This window comes from Haliotis cracherodii, unplaced genomic scaffold, assembly GCF_022045235.1.
Source record: "Haliotis cracherodii isolate W230 unplaced genomic scaffold, xgHalCrac1.p SCAF_1, whole genome shotgun sequence".
Classification (NCBI taxonomy): Eukaryota; Metazoa; Mollusca; class Gastropoda; order Lepetellida; family Haliotidae; genus Haliotis; species Haliotis cracherodii.
The window spans coordinates 33,761,441-33,778,979 of record NW_027266264.1 but is presented as its reverse complement, the minus strand read 5'-3'; the positions used below and the strand labels follow the sequence as shown (position 1 = coordinate 33,778,979).

Genomic DNA, 17,539 nt, shown 5'->3' with positions numbered 1-17,539 from the left:
GGTGCTGACAAACCTAGAAACATAATCGGGGCAAACCGGGATTCGAACCCTCAATCTGTTGTGCCCAAGGGACGCAACTCTGCACAGCGAATCGCGGCGCCTCAGACGACTGGGCCACCCGTGCCCCTGTAATATTCGATTACACTAGATTATTTCAACAAATAATATTTTTATTAAGTGCGTGTATTTGAAATAACTTCGTTTTCGTTTAATGTGTATTTCTGATTGTATTCACAAAGCGTAGCATTAAAGTCTTAACAAATATTTTCATTAAACACGTTTATCTGCTGGTGTTTGAATACTGTCGAAAATTTTCAAAACCTAGAATGCATGTCGATCAGATAGCAGTCACATATCATATAAGTATTTTGAAATGGTTATTTCCACAATGTTTTTGTTATTTTTATAAAATGTACATGTGATGTTGAAATACTATATGAACAGATATTTCCACAATTGTATTCAAATAGAAATACCAGTGGTTATTTTCCACAAATGTTTCAATTTGACCTGACTGTATTCAAATACCACAACACCAACATTGGTAATTTTCATTAAATATATGTATATCTGATAGTGTTAGAATAATGTTATTTCCAAACCTTATTTGTTGTAGTGTATGTTTACATGAGGGCATTCAAATACTTGAGGTATTTGGCTCTACATATTTGGAACATTGGTTATTTAAATTGTTATTTTAACTATTTAATGCATGTATATTTGTTGGTGTTCCAATACTACTCATTGTTGCTTGTGATTGACCAAGTTCACCCAAGATAAATCATCACAGCAGTAATGACTTCACATCCTGTTGTGTCGCATCTCAGATGAGGAAGAGATAACTTTCCATTCAACAGCAAGCATGAATCACTTTCTCTGTGACAAGTCAATGAATCAGCATATACCATAAAACGACAAAACTAACACCTTTTCTTATCTATTCTATACAGCTAAACACTTGTCTCTTTCATGATTGACATGACAATTTAACAAATTCACAATAAATTCTTGGTACTCCGAAATGAACTGGTTCATGTAATGAAACACATTAAAGTCCTAATCCAGAAAGCATAATTTGAAAATTTCTTAATAACTGAAATTGCCTCATGTTTAATCAAACATTGCAGACACTACATTGAAAGAATATTTCTTAAATTTTGAATGTGAAGATAAATCCCACAACATGTACTTATCATTTTCGAGGCCCTATGTTAAAATTATATACCATGTGTGTTGTGAGTTCATTGTGGAGCCCTGAAAGCCATTGAGACAATTCATCAACAAAAAATGTTTAACTAAGTCCACTTTTGACTGATGAGAAAACAATTACAATACACAAATTTAATATCAGCTGAATAATGTAACATTCTTTCAGCAAACTTAACATTTTATTTACCCTAGCTTGAAATAATTGATAATCTCATATGCACACTTTATCTTGTCAACATTTTATTCCATTACATATCTTCTTGACAACTATGATAAACATTCAAACATTGTATAGTTGTAATATGGAAATCTTTGAGCCTGGATACGAATGAAGGAAAAATCAAAACTTGATGAGAACTGTCAGCACTACTACTAGATCAGCAAAATCAAATAGAATCCTATCCTTTCAGATTAAGTGAATTTGAAAATAATGATACGATTGAATGACTATTTCCTCTCATTTAGACAATAGTTTCCTCAGATTCATGATCACTTCCAGTAACAAAATAGAAATGACACCTCGAATCAGAGCAATCATTATCTGTTGTGCTCCAGCTAAGTATCACCAATTTGTCAAACAACTGAAATCTAGGGATGCCAAGTGTATTGTAAGGTACAATTACATGAATAAATTTCTGGTTCCAAAATCAATTCATGTTATATAACAAGTGCATGATCTTGTGCTGGACAGGATACTGGATCAATGCTTTGTGTTTTACTTTATGTAATTAAGGATAAATCTTTTTCCTTTCTCAAAAGCATCTCCCACTTTAACCTCTCAGGAATTAGGGGTATTCTTTGTGATGTCTCTCGTGCTGTTTATTACAAATATTTCAAAATGCATCCCAGATTACAATAATAAGTCGCAAGATATAACAATTCTTCCTCTGGCAATATGCTAAACAACATAAGGGTACATAAAATATTCATAATAAAAACAATACTTAAAACTGGATCCAGTGTTTCACAATGAGCGACAAATTAGTCTTGCAACATCGAAAATGTTCATATTCATCAGAAAATATTTCTATACATCCATCTCAAAAGTGCCCCTGCTATTTCAGTGTTGAGCATCAAGTCACAGGTTTTAGTTGAACCTGACAAAAAGGTGAGCAACTTATATAGAGCACTAAATGAGAGGAAATACTGTGTAAAGAATCAACGAAGCTCTACATACACATGCTTAGTATACACTTTATTGGGATAACTGAAACAAAATGCTACCAATCCCACGGGCACAAGCTGCAAGTCCAGTAGCAACAACAGTGGCGCTCGCTTGCTCCATGCTTGAAGAGACACGATGCCATATTGGCCACAAAATCATCTGCTCCAAACTTGTTTTGCTGCAATCAGTACACGAATGTTTTAAAAACAACTTAGTTTTTCACTGAAGTTCTGAGTTTGTATCACTGGAAAAGTGTTTTTATCACGATTTGAAGTCTTTCATGAGTTTTTCAAGTTTTTCACATTTAAAAGAATTATCACGGCACAATCTTGTCCACTTGTGTAGCCTAATGTAAAACCATGAGGCTTTGAGTCTTGACCCAGAGTGGCAGCTGAGTGTTAAAACCTTCGATCAGGTAGAGAGCATCTGAAGACAAGTCTTAGACGGGTTGCCTCCCTTTACCAAGGGAGATTACCCATCTAGGCATCAGTACAACAAGCTACATTGGTCTGTTGACGTCAGTTTCCATCATGGATTATCTGTGGTACACATCCACAATAAAATTGATTGGTAAAGTATTAGGTGAATTTTATGTCTTCTAAGACGATGTCTTACTAGGTTGTCTAAATCCTTGAAAAATGTCCATTCCATAACCAGAAATAGATAAATTGTGTCACAATGGCAAAATCATCAGTTCTCGTTGCTTGGCATTAAAATCCTCATTGGGAGTTACTTTACTTCCTGAAAAAGAAAAGAAATATTTGCAAACTACAAATGATGCAATATATGATCAATTAGCCTCTTTTAACAAAAGGTTGTATCATCTAATATGATCTATAAATACAATTCCTCACAGCATTAGAAATGATTTAATCTATCTGACCCAGAAAAAGAAATAAGCTTACGTTTTCTAACATAAGTGTTAATATAAACACACTTGTTATGTTAAAAGAATTAAAATTAAACCAACCTTTACATAATTTGCCAAGAACGACACAGCACGCCGCCATTTACTGCAAACAGAAAACAGGTGTAAGTCTCAAACAGTAAATGCCATATACAAAATTACCAGGCCAATGTAGAAATGAAACAAGACAAACAAAGGAATAAAGGCACATAAAGTATCCATAGATTTGACATATCTAGCATGATATTTTCAACAACCCCAGTTAATGGCAGGCAAACATGTAACACAAATCATAATGTGTATAGTCGTATGATGTAATTTTGCGGGAAAAATAAAAACCTCTTAACACCTGGTGACAGTGGATATTGCTAAATATGGTGGTGGCTATTGTTTATCTGGAAACAGTATCTACCATGTACCTGAAGCATGCCTAAAATAAAACCATAATGTTGACAACATAAAATGAAAACAGCAGATTTCCACTGTGAAGTGATTGGTGTTGAACCTGCTATGTCTGAATTACTGTTGTCAATTACAATATTTGCACAATATGATGATGGCACAAATGGGTAAGGCTGATGAAACAGAAATGGGTAAATCATCAAAAGTTCATATTTAACGTTCCTTTTTGATTGAGATCGATCATTATTTTGAAAACAATTTAACAGTAACTATTATCAGCTGAAGACTAAATTTAAAAAATTAAATTCTTTGATGAATGTTCACTGGAACATGTCAAGTGGACATGCATATTTGTTAACATTGACAAAAACCATGAGGCACAACCTGATCAAAAGTACCAGGATTAATTTATGTTAAGCATTGAGGCACTTTTTTCTGTATGACATCTAGGTATTTGAATATACTATGTCCTTTTTTTAATATTTATTTGTTTGTTGCTTAAGGTAACACCACACTCAGCAATATTCCAGTTATATGATGGCAATAAGCAAGTCTGGAGTGGACAATCTAATGATTGAATCCACGCAATTGGGATATGATGACATGCATCAAATAAGTCAGCGAGCCTGACCACCCAATCCTATTTGTTGTCTCTTTGACAAGAACGCCAGTCTCTTACGACAAGCTGAATACCTTTTATAACCTGGATCTTCATGGGCCCCCTTTGTTAATAAATTATTTGTGAAGTGATCCATAAAATAGAATGGTCATTGCTCTTCAATGTCTACAGAGGCAATATCAAAACAATATCAACATCAATCAGAGTTGACAAAAATGTTATTTAGTAATTTGACAGAAGTCCTTTTGGTCAACACATAAACTGCACACAAAAAAGAAGCCTCAACAGTATTCAAATTAAGCATGAAAGTCAATGACTCCTTGTCATAAGCCATATGTTAACCATGAATAATTAATAAAGGATATTAGTGATATATTTCTTCTCCAAAAGTACACTATTCTAAAACAAAAAAGAATTCACTTCATTCACTTACTTCCCTTTCCTATTCACTATTGCAAAGAATTCATAGATACCTAGCATTGTTATCTCAGATATGTATTTCCAGGCCCAGCATGACTCATGATCTCAGCAAGCAGCCCAGCACCAAGCTCACAAATATTGATCACATAACACAAACACAATGATATAGGGATAGCCATACGAAGCACCTGCTGCCTGCCTTGCTGCCTCCATTACACAAGACTAGTGGCAAGGTGTACAACCCCTGGAGACATTTGTGGTAACATTAATCAGCTGGCTAATTAATGTGTGTTAGTGTATAGGTACCACCAGAGATGAATAGCATATCATCCAAGGATTGTAAATCCATGAATATAAAATACATATTTCTGTATTCACCATATTAAGCGCCATGTTTCAATAAACAGTATTAAGCACACCCACACACCGTGTGTTCTCAGTGTGATTTTTAAACAAACAACATAATTTTAATGTTTGAAATGCTGCTATAGTGTCTAGGGACCCCCCAAATAATTCAACGCAACTTTTGAGATTAGTACTGCAACTAGTGAATAAAGAACAAACACTTAGGTCACACCTCACAGAACTACAATTTTGTTAGAATAAAGATTTTTATACACATATGTACTATTCACAATTTCTTACCAAAAATAACAGTGATAAAACATGTTTTTTTAATTTCACTTTTTACCACAATTGTTTTACACGACTCACAAATGTGTGTCTAGTACGGACAAATGTGCTGAATGGACGCAGAGAATAAATATGCTGCATCCTTTAGGACGTACTATGATATTTATTGTTTTTAAAACACAGCAAGATGAATTATGGGTGTCTGTTATGTCATCCATCAGACATTACTACTGTCCACATGATCACTGATTCAATCCAGGATCTTAAGTAATTATCAAACTGTATGCAGTTAACTATGCCATTTCATTACTTCACAGAACCCCTAAAATTGACTGCAAGGACCCTTAAATTTAATTTTTGAGGATCCCCTGGACTCAGCAGTAGAAACTAACATTTTTAGGCCACTAGTCCTTATAATGATAACAAAGCAAAACCCTTAAAAAATGAATTTTCTACTAGTCGTTATGATACCTTAACCATTGGGCAGTTTAGCAAGGACTACAGGACTAGTGCCTATTTCAAGGTCAAGTCAAAGTAAAACCCAGGTAGGCCCTAAAAATATTTGGTCATTGGTCTTTTTTCTTATTTCAGGAAAGTTCTTTTTGTCGGTCAAAAATATATATAGCCTAATTTAGCAAAACACTGTTACAAGACATTCATTCATAAGCTACACTGAATGCACTTTGCATTTACACTGTACAGAATCATATTTTTTCTTTTGAAATTGGTCAATTATTTGTAGAGATAAAAGCTGTGATGTGGATCTAAGGAGATTTTACCATTATGATCATTAATACCAACTTACAGCAGTTAACATAGTAAGCAAAGACATGGGCTTTTTCTTATTTTGTCTGTCTGTAGTTATATTAACATTGTGTTGTTGAAAGTATGGGAAAATATGAAAGGTAAATATGCTTCATAATTGTACAGAAGCAATCATCCCTTGGTAACAGCACTTTTTCAGTGCCCATTCTTTTATGTGTTCATTATTTCTGTCATCATGGTCATATCAATAAACCATAAAAGGGATTCTTTGCTACATTTGATTCAGTTGTCCATTCATATAAATTTAACAGCTTTTTGGCTCTTTACGTCAAATGGAATTTGTTTTGGCGGATAATCTCTACTGGTTATTCTTTTGGATTCACAAACTATATTTCTGACCCATAGAGCAAGGCATACCAACATAAACTACATTTCAGGGTTACTCCAGATGGTCAATTCATGAAGCAAGAATGGTACTCACTCATGAAATAACAGCCCCAACACTAACAGTACTGCCCTCCCTGACCTATCAATGATGTTTGTGAGCATGTTTTATATACTGCTGTTGTCAAAACGTTTGTCCCGTCAAAGCAACTTGACTGACGTGGGAAGATGGCCTCAAACAAGTGGAAACTCTAGTTCAGCGAAACAATACTCAATAGATGTATCCAGTCAGAGAAAGCACCCATTTACCTCATATTGATTGTGTCATAATATTCATTGATTTTTGTCTTGATATGGAAGCAGTTAACTCAACCCAAGTGGTTTCTTGGCATGCATAACATATTATCTAAAAAAAACAGCAGGGAAAGTTCTATAGGAACTTAAACATTTTTACATGGTTATTTGTGTTTGATATTGATCAAAACCTCCATACTACTTTTTGTTGCTATAAAAGCAAGGTGACAACTCAGCAACAGAAATTGGCATGAGTCCTACAGTCCTTGCCAAACTGTCCAATAGTTGAGGTAGCATTAACATGATAAAAGACTAGTAGACATTTGCCATTTTTAAGGGTTTTGCTGTATGTTGTATCATAAGGACAAGTGGACTAAACATGTTGACAGCTGTCATTATAATGAAAGTTTGAAATAATGAGAATTTTATCTGTGTAGGCATCTGTACCATTGCTCGTATTTACAATGCAAACCATAAGAATACATATTGATGGGTGAGGAGTCGTCATGGGAGAATTTCAGAAACATTGTACTGTAAACAATTTGCCTGAAGCCAGTTTGCAAATAATGTGTTAGCCTTGTAAACTTAGTGTTAGCTTGTCCGGTCTGGTCAAAATTCCATTATTGATCAAATTCAAGAAAGCTATTTTTGGCTAGCTGGTCAGGTTATCAGTCTAAGTTTCCTGATGGCCTGAGTGAGTTGGGATGAGCTTAATGTCACTTTGAACAATATTATAGTTACACCATCAGCCTAATGTAGGATAAAAATTAATAGGGAAGCAGGTCCTGGACAATCATCGCAAATTGTTATGGTGCTGATGATCCAAGGATCATAATCAGGGGCATTCAAACCCATGATTATAGATTTATTACATCTCAGCACATCAAATTGTGACCAATTATTTGCAGACTTATCACGGTGGGGAACTACCAATCCCCAATATGAAGATATATAAAAATAAATAACTAATAATATCTGTTTCACAAGTTGTGCTGGTGACCACATATAAATACATGTCCTCATAAAAACACCTTAAGACCAGCAAACATCCTTAGGAGCCAATTTCATTAATACATTTCCCAAAATAAGTGTTCCGTCTTGAATGTCTTTTGGAGACAGAAAGATGCCATTTCTTATCACCTGACACTAGTGACAGTCACTCTTGTTGACGAGTGAGTATGGTTTTACGCCACTTTAAGCAATATTCCAGCAATATCATGGTGGGGATCTACCAATCTCCAATATGAAGATATACAAAAATTAATAACTACTAACATCTGTCTGACTTTTCAAATACTTCAGTTTTCAGGCAACTGCATTTGTTTCAAGATGTGACATTAACATCAATGTTTTTTCATCCAAAAATAACTAGACGTGTCAACAATGCGTGAGTGAGAACCTGTGATGTTGCTCAGCAACCATGTTTTCTGTTAGACAGTTGACTCTTTCACAAGTTGTGCTGGTGACCACTTATAAATACATGTCCCCACAAAAAAACCTGAAGACCAGCAAACATCCTTAAGAGCCAATTGCATTAATACATTTCCCAATATAAGTGTTCCGTCTTAAATGTCTTTGAAGACAGAAAGATGCCATTTTTTATCACCTGACAGTCACTCTTGTTGACGAGTGAGTATGGTTTTACGCCACTTTAAGCAATGTTCCAGCAATATCACCTGAAACTTTTAGAAAGCTGAAACACAACTGACTCAAGAACCCACACATCTTTCATTTCGATCGCTTCACCTGAAGTGACCTTTTATGGGGATGTCCTCAGATCAACATGAGGTATCATACCAGAGTAAAAGAGCGGATTCAAATGAGATTAAATAACTATTAAAAATCTACTATGTCATAATGCGAAAGCAGAGATATCATTCCTGAGACAATACAGGCTACTTATCTCTGTGCAGAGACAAATGAGAGGGCATGTTGTATGCGTGTAATGTCTGTAAATTATATCAAGCCCGGAAGAGACAATCCAGTGATTGACTACATGGGTCTGCCTAATGATAAATAATGTTAAGAAGGATAAATCTGTCATAAGCTGTTTTCATCAGTGTATATCTCCATTCTATTATGATAAATAACCATCGACAAACCTACTACCATAGCTTTTGTTTGAGCCCAATTCGATTGAAAAAATAAACGTCCAATCAAAGCTCATGATCAGAGAAACTGTGCCAAATTAGTACTGAGATAGTTGTTTTCACTTCCTAAACAAAGCTATCGCAGCGATCGGTTCCCAGGTATACATGTAATACTAATAGAATAGCTGGATCATCAATGTTGCAAATGCTGAGTGCGTGTGTCCCCATTAGGAGTGTAATGGTTGTACAACTATCAAAATTGTTTGCCCAATAGTAAGTACAAAATTAATGTATGCTACTCAAAAGAAGTTAAGGATCACCTGATTCTTTCATATTACATTAGTTAATCTCTCATGCCATGACAGATTAACATTACCAAAATGAAATAGGGTGATCCTTAACTTCTTTTGAGTAGTATATCTTAAAATGCCAATATCGTTGACAGTTTGTTTTGTTTCAGCACACAGCAATATTCCAACTTTATGATTGCAGTCTGTAAATAATCTAGTCTGGACCAGACAATCCAGTGATTGACATGAGCATCAATCCATGCAATTGGAATACGACGACATGCATCACATGTCAGCGAGCTTGACCTACCGATCTCGTAACTTGCCTCTTACGACAAACATAGTTGGCTTTTATGGCAAGAATGGGTTGCTGAAGAACTTATTCTATCGAAGATCTTCACGTGTCTCGTTGATAGTATGCACATTTGATAGTTTCAATAGTTGCAATTAGTTATAAATCATACATGTTTTATGTTAATTTCAAACCTGTCTTTGTTGTTGGTCCACAAGAAATATGACAACTAAGACTAGAGTTACTTTCCCTTGGTTTCAGTTGTGTAGTAGGGAGATAAAAATGAGATGTCAGCAATACTTTATTAATTTCTATTACAATGATTAATATAATTATCCAGTTGGCTTTAATACTACTGCAATTGTGATAATATCCCTTACAGTCACACCTAGTCCCCATATGCACATGAGTCGATTTAAGTGCTGGACCATTGGCCTGTGGTCACTTTAAATCACAAAGGGTTTGCTGAAACAAATTAGAAGGCCTGTCTGGCTGGTCAAAATTAAAAAGTAGAATGACAACTGGACGTCCTTTTGTAATGTGTACCGCAACTTCTTTATTTGCTCATATATCACCATGAAATGAGGCAAATGGAAGCTAAAATTAATCTGAGTGCAGAGAAAGAGTTCTAAACTTTTCAGGAACCTGCTCGCTGGCAACGTGACCTCAGGTACTCCTATTTTGCAGCTACCACCATTTAGTTATAGACCTGTCTGGAGAAAGGCCAGTAACTTATACAAGGAAGCCCTGCTGGCTACATACAAATTTGTCGTTAAATCTACTTCTGTGTGTATCAAAAAGTCATCACAAATGATGTTCAGTGCTTGCAGAGTTTTAAGCATTACTGTCTCTATTTGAATTTGACGCTATCAGTAATCAATGTCGGATTTGCCAGTGTGTTATGGCTCATGGAAGTTGTTGCAACTTTTTTTATTGTCTGTGCTTCATACTTACCTGTACCAAACCTATCAAACCCCAATACATACCTTCTTGACATCTTCTTCTTGGCGCTTCTCATAGTGAATAAAGTCATCAAAGATAGACGTTGTGTGCTTATAATTGTGGAAGATTTTCAACACTTGTTTGCCTTTCTCTGGTGGAACCTCCTGAGTGTCCCGAGAGTTTGTCACGGGTTTATTCTCATTGTTCTCCAGGCGTATGTGTCGCAGCTGGCTGTTGGGGACATCCTTGACATAGATCCACTTCACTTCAAAGGAACCCTTCCACTTATCCTGAGCCCATACGCCACAATTTTTCAAATAATCCACAGGCGACATCATTTGAGCCAATCCACAGAAATGGCCACTACCGTTCACGCTATACAGAAGATAGACAGGCCCCTTTCCTTCTCGCTCACGGATGGCAGCATCTAGTCGTTTGTTTCCATGTTCTGTACTACACCAGATGCTGTACTTAATCGATCGGTGAATATCATCCTCCGAATAGCTCTTGATAACAAAGAAGCGGGCTCCTTTGGGGTTCAAATTATACTCTTTGGGATTATACTGATTGACCGATTTCAGCCTGTCCAACACAGGGTGCGATACTGCAGCAGCAGCACTTGCCGAAGCAGATGCAGATGCAGAGGTTGACGAACTGCCTCCTGCATTGCCACCAGAGTTGTTTTGGTTGTTAGAAGTTGAGTTCCCAGAATTGTAAGGTGTCATTTGTCGTCGAGGAGCACTAAATCCCTGTCTTGGCTGTTGTTGCTGGCGATTACCAGAGTTTCCTCGATTGTCCCAAGTGCCTATGTCCATGTTATGCTTGTTGGGATTCACAGGCGCTCTTGGAATTGTCCTAGGTTTCATCTGAGGCTGAGGACGTGCTGGCTGACTTGCAATGGCAGCCCAAGATGCTTTCTTTGGAGCTTGGGACCCACCCCCAGTCACCATGGGAGGCCCCTGAGGACCACCCACATTACCATTCTGTTCAACTCCCATATCATTTCCAACACTCTCCATTTTCTTTCCATCTCCCAAGTTCATTCCTTTCAATCCCTGTTCCACACTATTAACGCCATCACGATCAAGTTCACCATTCATACCAGTATAAGCCTCAGCTGGCATCATTTGATCAGGCCTGTAATATTCCTCAGTGTATTGTCGGTTATTTTTCTGTCCCTGGCCTGCATTTCCCCAATAGTCCGGTGAGTAATCCCACCCAAAAGGTGGGTAACCAAAACTATTGAAAATTCCATTGTAGTCATAACTGGTCATTGAAAACATGGGTGGATCCCCGCCATTTGACCAGGGTCCAGCACCAAGTCCTTGGTCCATGTACGGAAACGACATCGACGGAGTGTAGTAACTGGGCAGGAAGGGGTCGGAAACTCCAGGGCTTGACATTGGTGCGGTACTGTAGCCAGCCTGCTGAAACAAAAACATTGAAACTCAACAAGTCTTCAGGACACTTTCCACGAAAAACAATGTAAGTACACTGGGATGCTTTAAGCCCTCAAATATATCAATTCATTGAACTTGTCATACTTAATGGCTGTTGCAAAATTGCACCTCTGCAAAACTTCACCATTTTCGTATAAACAGATAGTGGAGGACAAGGAATAACTGCACCTTATATTTAACAATTAAGAAAACACATTTTATGTGGTAGTATTTATGCTTTATTTATTGGTAACTTTGATTGTATTTGTGTTTTATTTCAACATGGAACTAACATCATTGTTATGTATCATTGTCACATAGTACCCATGAAGATCCGTGGTAGAATGGGTCTTCAGCAACCCATGCTTGCCATGAAAGGTGACTATGATTGTCGCAAGAGGCGACTAACAGGATCGGGTGGTTAGACTTGCCGACTTGGTTGATGCATGCCATCGCATCTCAACAGACTACGATGCACATGATATCAATCACTGGATTGTCTGGCCCAGATTCTATTTACAGACCGCCGTCATATAGCTGGAATATTGCTGAAGGCAGCGTTAAACACCGAACAATTGTCACATAGGCTATTTTTTTGTTTTATGGTGATTAACATTTCACAATAAGATGTGTTTGTATGTGAACATGTAATTTTAATTTCATTTCTTGCTTGTTCAAAACTTAAGTGAAAAAATATGAGGTGCTGTTTTCGCCTTGCAAAAGTACGAGTATGGTGTGGGTTCGTTTTAGCTATAACCTGTTAAACACTTAAAGGGTGGGTGAGTTGGGCTTAACGCCGATTTCAACAGTATTCCAGTTACATAGTGGCGTCTCAGCTTAATGTGGGAGGAAAGCCCAAAGTGATGCAGGTCTTACCACTCCGGTGAAACCCACAGGCATGGGTATGGTGCTGACAAATCTAGAAACTAAAAACTTATAATATTGATGACTGAAAAATTACAAAAACACTTAACTGAATCTATAAATACTGATTAATGAATTATACAATCAAGTTTTGAAAAGGACAGTATTTCATGGCATGAAAAAAAAGGTCATCTAGTTATAGTGAAAGACCAAAATGTGACCAGTTAAAGTAATGATCCATCAACTGTGACAAACCAAATATGACCTATTGGTCACCAATGAAATTCCTTCACTAATCACTGGGACGTACCTGGTGGGGTGGTTGAAGGTATTGGTCGAACTCTTCGTCTTTCACGCCGGAATCTTTATTGGGACCATTGGACACTTGAAACAAAACAAGTTGTTTGTGGCATTATCATTACACATTTGTAAATTTTACTGTGTTGTATTCTAGATAGGTTGCAAATGACTTCAAAAGAGAAATATAAAAGATGCTCTTAAAGAGTGATGTGAGGGTTGTGCACATCTTTACAGCCCATAAATCCCATGACATGTCACATTGATTTAACCATTGTTTCGATAAATAAGTACTATGCAAAATATCATAATGTTCATTTACATTATAAGCTGATCGTGTTATCAATAATACTATATTGGGGACATTACTTTGTATTGTAGCAAATGCATACGCTGACCTGTGGTTACCCCAACCTGACTTGAATAACCATGGTTACAACTTACATACACTTTCAAACAATTTCACATCAAATCTTCATTCAGTGCGCAGGCCTACATGAATGAGAATCTTAACTTTCAACATACATAAGTGATTATTCAGCATGTACCAGGTTTTTCCCAAATTACAATCACACCCTTGATGTGTACTTGGAGGTGTTACATAAGCAACGTTAACCTAGCATGACAGGCGTATTATAACTATCAAAACAATCTCATTTCCTTAATTATATCTACGATTTTGAGACTAAAATTATAAACAATCGTGGCAACCAGCAAGAAAATTGTTACAGCAAGAAAACTCCTGGGGCATGTCTCAATCCAGGAAGTATACCGAGTTCGTGTAGTTATTTCTTCAACTCGACCTTCAAACTAACTGATATAATCTCATTTCAAAACGAACTGCTCTATCACAAACAGTACACATGTTCATCGGACACTTTTCTTTGCACAGAATTGCGTCACATATAATATCGGAGACCTGCAAACCGAACATGCCTCGCCCAACTCCAAATAATGGCGGTAAAGTGGTTTCTGTAAAACCTTCCGCATAGTCCAGTTCAAATCGAACGAGACTCCTTATATATCAAATAAATGTCAAAGCAACTGCTTAACTGGACCCACACATCATATATATAAGCTAACTGTCGAGTCTTCCATATGGAGAAAATGGACTCTGGTGTTATCAAACGTGGCCTATATATAATCGGAAGAGATGGCGTGTCACGTCGCCTAAATTCTGCCCCTTTGATTAGGACTCGGGATAGTAACCAATATATACCTTGATTTGGCTGTCCTTTTGTCCTCTATACGGGAATCGGTGGATATGAAATTAAACAAAAACATGTCATTAGTTTATTCAAACACTATACAAACCATATTGCGACAGAAAACTACCACTATCGAACAAGCGCGACCGACATTCTTAGCACTTGGTGTAAGATGGCCGATCGCATGGACGGGAACTCCATACCTGATCTACACTTGCAGACATCACACTAAGATTTTGAGTCCTTGAAGGGATAACAAATGTCTTTTCACAGTCTGATCACACAAAATGTTGTTAAAGAAGCAATCGGCACACTTTTTGGTTTAAAATAGGTCCTTTCCAACGAAAAAATGTCCAGAAAAATGACACTAATATCCCCTTCCACTGATCCAAGAACAATGGCGGCGGCTGCGCATGTGCCTCGATCCCGCGTGGACTCACGTGACAAAGTGACGTCATATTTCACCTATATCCTGTATCGACGGCAGGTGAACGCCCCAGGTGCCCAACCCGGGAATTTCAACATCAACAACATTTTGTGAGAATAATATCCAGTAATACAAGATCTATTATTGTAGTAACATTAAATGTTAACTTCAAAACCTTGCAAAAAGTGTGTTTGTTATATATTTTATTCCCCACACCACAAAAATAAAGACAGATGACTCGTAATTTACCTATACTAGCACCTGTCTTATAGGCCAGCTATATAAACATTTCTTATTTTTCTCTGTTTAGTACATTTATATATTTCTTCTCAAAATAGTATAAAAACATACATGTTATATTAATATCACTTCAATAAACTTATATGCTAACTAATATTATAATTGTCTTTTTACTAAAATATATATTAATCGGTGAGTACAAAATCACTAACTGATATTAGATAGATAGATTAGATATTACACTGTGACCAAGTCTCAATATATGGATAGTTCGTGTTTGAAAGGCGTTTAGAAATGATACACATAAGGAAGAGAATTTATGGATGTCAACTTCTTTATTATGAGGAGCACAACGTTTCGGAGTACATGCTTACTCAGCCGAATGACACTTGATGAAGGAGTAAGCATATGCTCCGAAACTTTGTGTTCCTCATAATAAAGAAGTTCGTAATATTAAATTTCGTCCTCATATAAACACGTATTTCGGTGGACGTGGCCTCAAATGAATCCAAAGAATGATATCTGAATAAGACATCGAGATGATGGGAAACATGTCTTATTTTCAAAGAAGTGACTATGTGTACGAAATTTGGTTTAATGATCAGTACTCTCTGTATAGATTACGCTAGAGCACAAGGATACTTACCCGACACACGTCATCCCACCTCTTGTCGTTCCAAATATCAACAAAACTGGACAAAACAGCAGCCATACGAGCGATAATATAGGCCAGTGGCAACGGCTCTCCGTGATCGAAGGTAATTCAATCAACAGGTGCGAGCTTCTCATGAACTCCAGGTAGCCCAGGCTGTCGAACGAAGGTGAAAAGTGATCTCACGGAATGCTGTAAGTGTCTTATCAATCCTTCGATCGTCTTTCCAAAACCAACGAAACCAATAAACAAGGGCGGGGTATCAGTCTATGCGCGAGCTCATGCTGAATACAATCCTACTAATTGATGGCGTAATTTCTGAATACACGTGGGGAAGCGCAGTCAATGCACCCAAACAGTCGGTTATTTCATCTGTCACTCAAGTCTCTCTACAGGTTAATTAGCACTTATGTGGCAAGTCCTTAGCGTCGGAGTTGTCAAGCTATTCTTCGATCAACGTCGGATCGAAGTCTGTGTAATTAACTTTGTTAATCCTGCGAGTTATCGGCGTATTGTTGACGGCTACCGTTTAGACATCAAAGAGAAGCGCGTCTTAAACAATAAATGGTTCCGACGTCAGACATCTGTCAAGTTTGTTCTGACACAACTGTACTATATTTAACGCTTCAATTGACTGTCTATGCGCCGGGAACATGAAAGAGAACGCCGGTATACGTGCATAACATGTACATGATAATTCAGTAGAATCTGGGCATTGATGAATAATTTGCCTGGGTATCACACCAATGATATTGGAGCCTTCCCACGAAGTAGTCCTTTGGGTATTCGGTAAAATGTCCTTGATGTGCAATGCTGTTTGGTTTTTTTGTTATACGGGAGGTTTACACTGGGTGGTCAAAAATTGTGAACTCACCCATGGAATATGTTTGAAAATAATGTTTGCTAGTGTTCCCTCATTGATATGAAAAGTGCTCATTCATTTTAGATTTTATTTTGTCCTGGATAAAGAACGAACAGGTCTATACATACTAAAGACAACTCATTTGCAAGTATAATTTTCAAGATGGGTAAGGCACAGTTAGAACGCAAGTTCGTTTCTACCTCCTGGGGAAGTCGGTATTTGCAGCGTCATATATATATTTTGTGCAGTTTGTATTTTTGTTGTTTCGTTATTATATTTTTATTGAGGACACAAAAAAAGGTAAATGTAAGGATATTCAGCATCCCCATTTTCGATTGAGTAATACAAGTTGATACATTGCAGTATTTATTTCATTAGAGACTCTGCAATTCCGTGCGAAAACAATATTTGTTATATGCTAATGTCATCACTTACTAAGTTTCAATTTCCTTTTTTATCCTTTCAACAGCTAGCTTTGACATGGAACAAAGACTTCAGAATCTTCTACCCCACCATGCTGCAAGCTTGCTATTGTAAATATATAATTTTAAATTTCTGTTAAAACGATAGGCTCTCCCATTTGCAAAGTTTTATGGAGGAGAAATGAATTTATTTTCATCTTTCTATATCCACTGTGGCTTCTGAGGTGAGGTGAAATGGGGCTTAAGGTCGCGTCCAAGATTATTGCACTTATATCGCGACGTGCATGCACGCGTGTCTGGGTGTGGGGCTACTTGTACTAGTCCGGATTAATGCCAATTTTATAGCCCACTGAGATACTGAACCACACTTTAACATGAATACCCCACTCAGACACAGTATACTGACTCCGAGCCGACCAGTCCTAGTTTTAGCCCCTTTATGCCGAGCGCTAGACAGAGTATCTATCAACAAGTACTATCTTTTAACCTTTTTTTTGACGCGGCCGGGGATCAAAACAAGGATCTTCCGCACTTCGGGTGAACGCTCTACCACTAAACCATGGTGGCGGTCAGTGGCTTCTGAGAAAACCTGTCCCATTGTGTGTGTGTGTGTGTGTGTGTGTGTGTGTGTGTGTGTGTGTGTGTGTGTGTGTGTCACGTTAGTCTTTTCTATAAATTAAATTCAAAAGCAATTGTGGGAGCTCGCTAAATACAGA

General features: G+C 37.2%; 1 protein-coding gene across 2 annotated transcripts; it reads right to left on the bottom strand.

The window, feature by feature from the left end:
* Positions 1-1,432: 1,432 nt before the first annotated feature.
* LOC139476433 (YTH domain-containing family protein 1-like) lies at positions 1,433-14,648 on the bottom strand. Of its 2 annotated transcripts, none has more exons than XM_071259407.1 (6): positions 14,424-14,648; positions 14,232-14,256; positions 13,026-13,099; positions 10,457-11,836; positions 3,345-3,387; positions 1,433-3,115 (listed from the first exon to the last, which is right to left on the bottom strand). In XM_071259407.1, exons 1-5 carry the CDS (start codon positions 14,442-14,444, stop codon positions 3,385-3,387), a joined length of 1,503 nt encoding a protein of 500 aa, XP_071115508.1. In that variant the 5' UTR covers positions 14,445-14,648; the 3' UTR covers positions 1,433-3,115; positions 3,345-3,384. The 2 variants fall into 2 exon arrangements, with proteins under 2 accessions (XP_071115508.1, XP_071115507.1); XM_071259406.1 differs by having other exon boundaries at positions 10,457-11,839; positions 14,424-14,647.
* Positions 14,649-17,539: the final 2,891 nt, after the last annotated feature.

What these genes read in the sequence shown, in the direction of transcription:
- LOC139476433 (XM_071259406.1), bottom strand. Translation starts at nt 14,444, where the DNA reads ATGTCTGCAAGTGTAGATCAG. An exon ending in AAAAGGACAGCCAAATCAAG is followed by an intron (nt 13,100 to 14,231) that starts GTATATATTGGT and finishes TTTTGTTTCAAG; the next exon opens with TGTCCAATGGTCCCAATAAA. An exon ending in ACCTTCAACCACCCCACCAG is followed by an intron (nt 11,840 to 13,025) that starts GTACGTCCCAGT and finishes TTTTTGTTTCAG; the next exon opens with CAGGCTGGCTACAGTACCGC.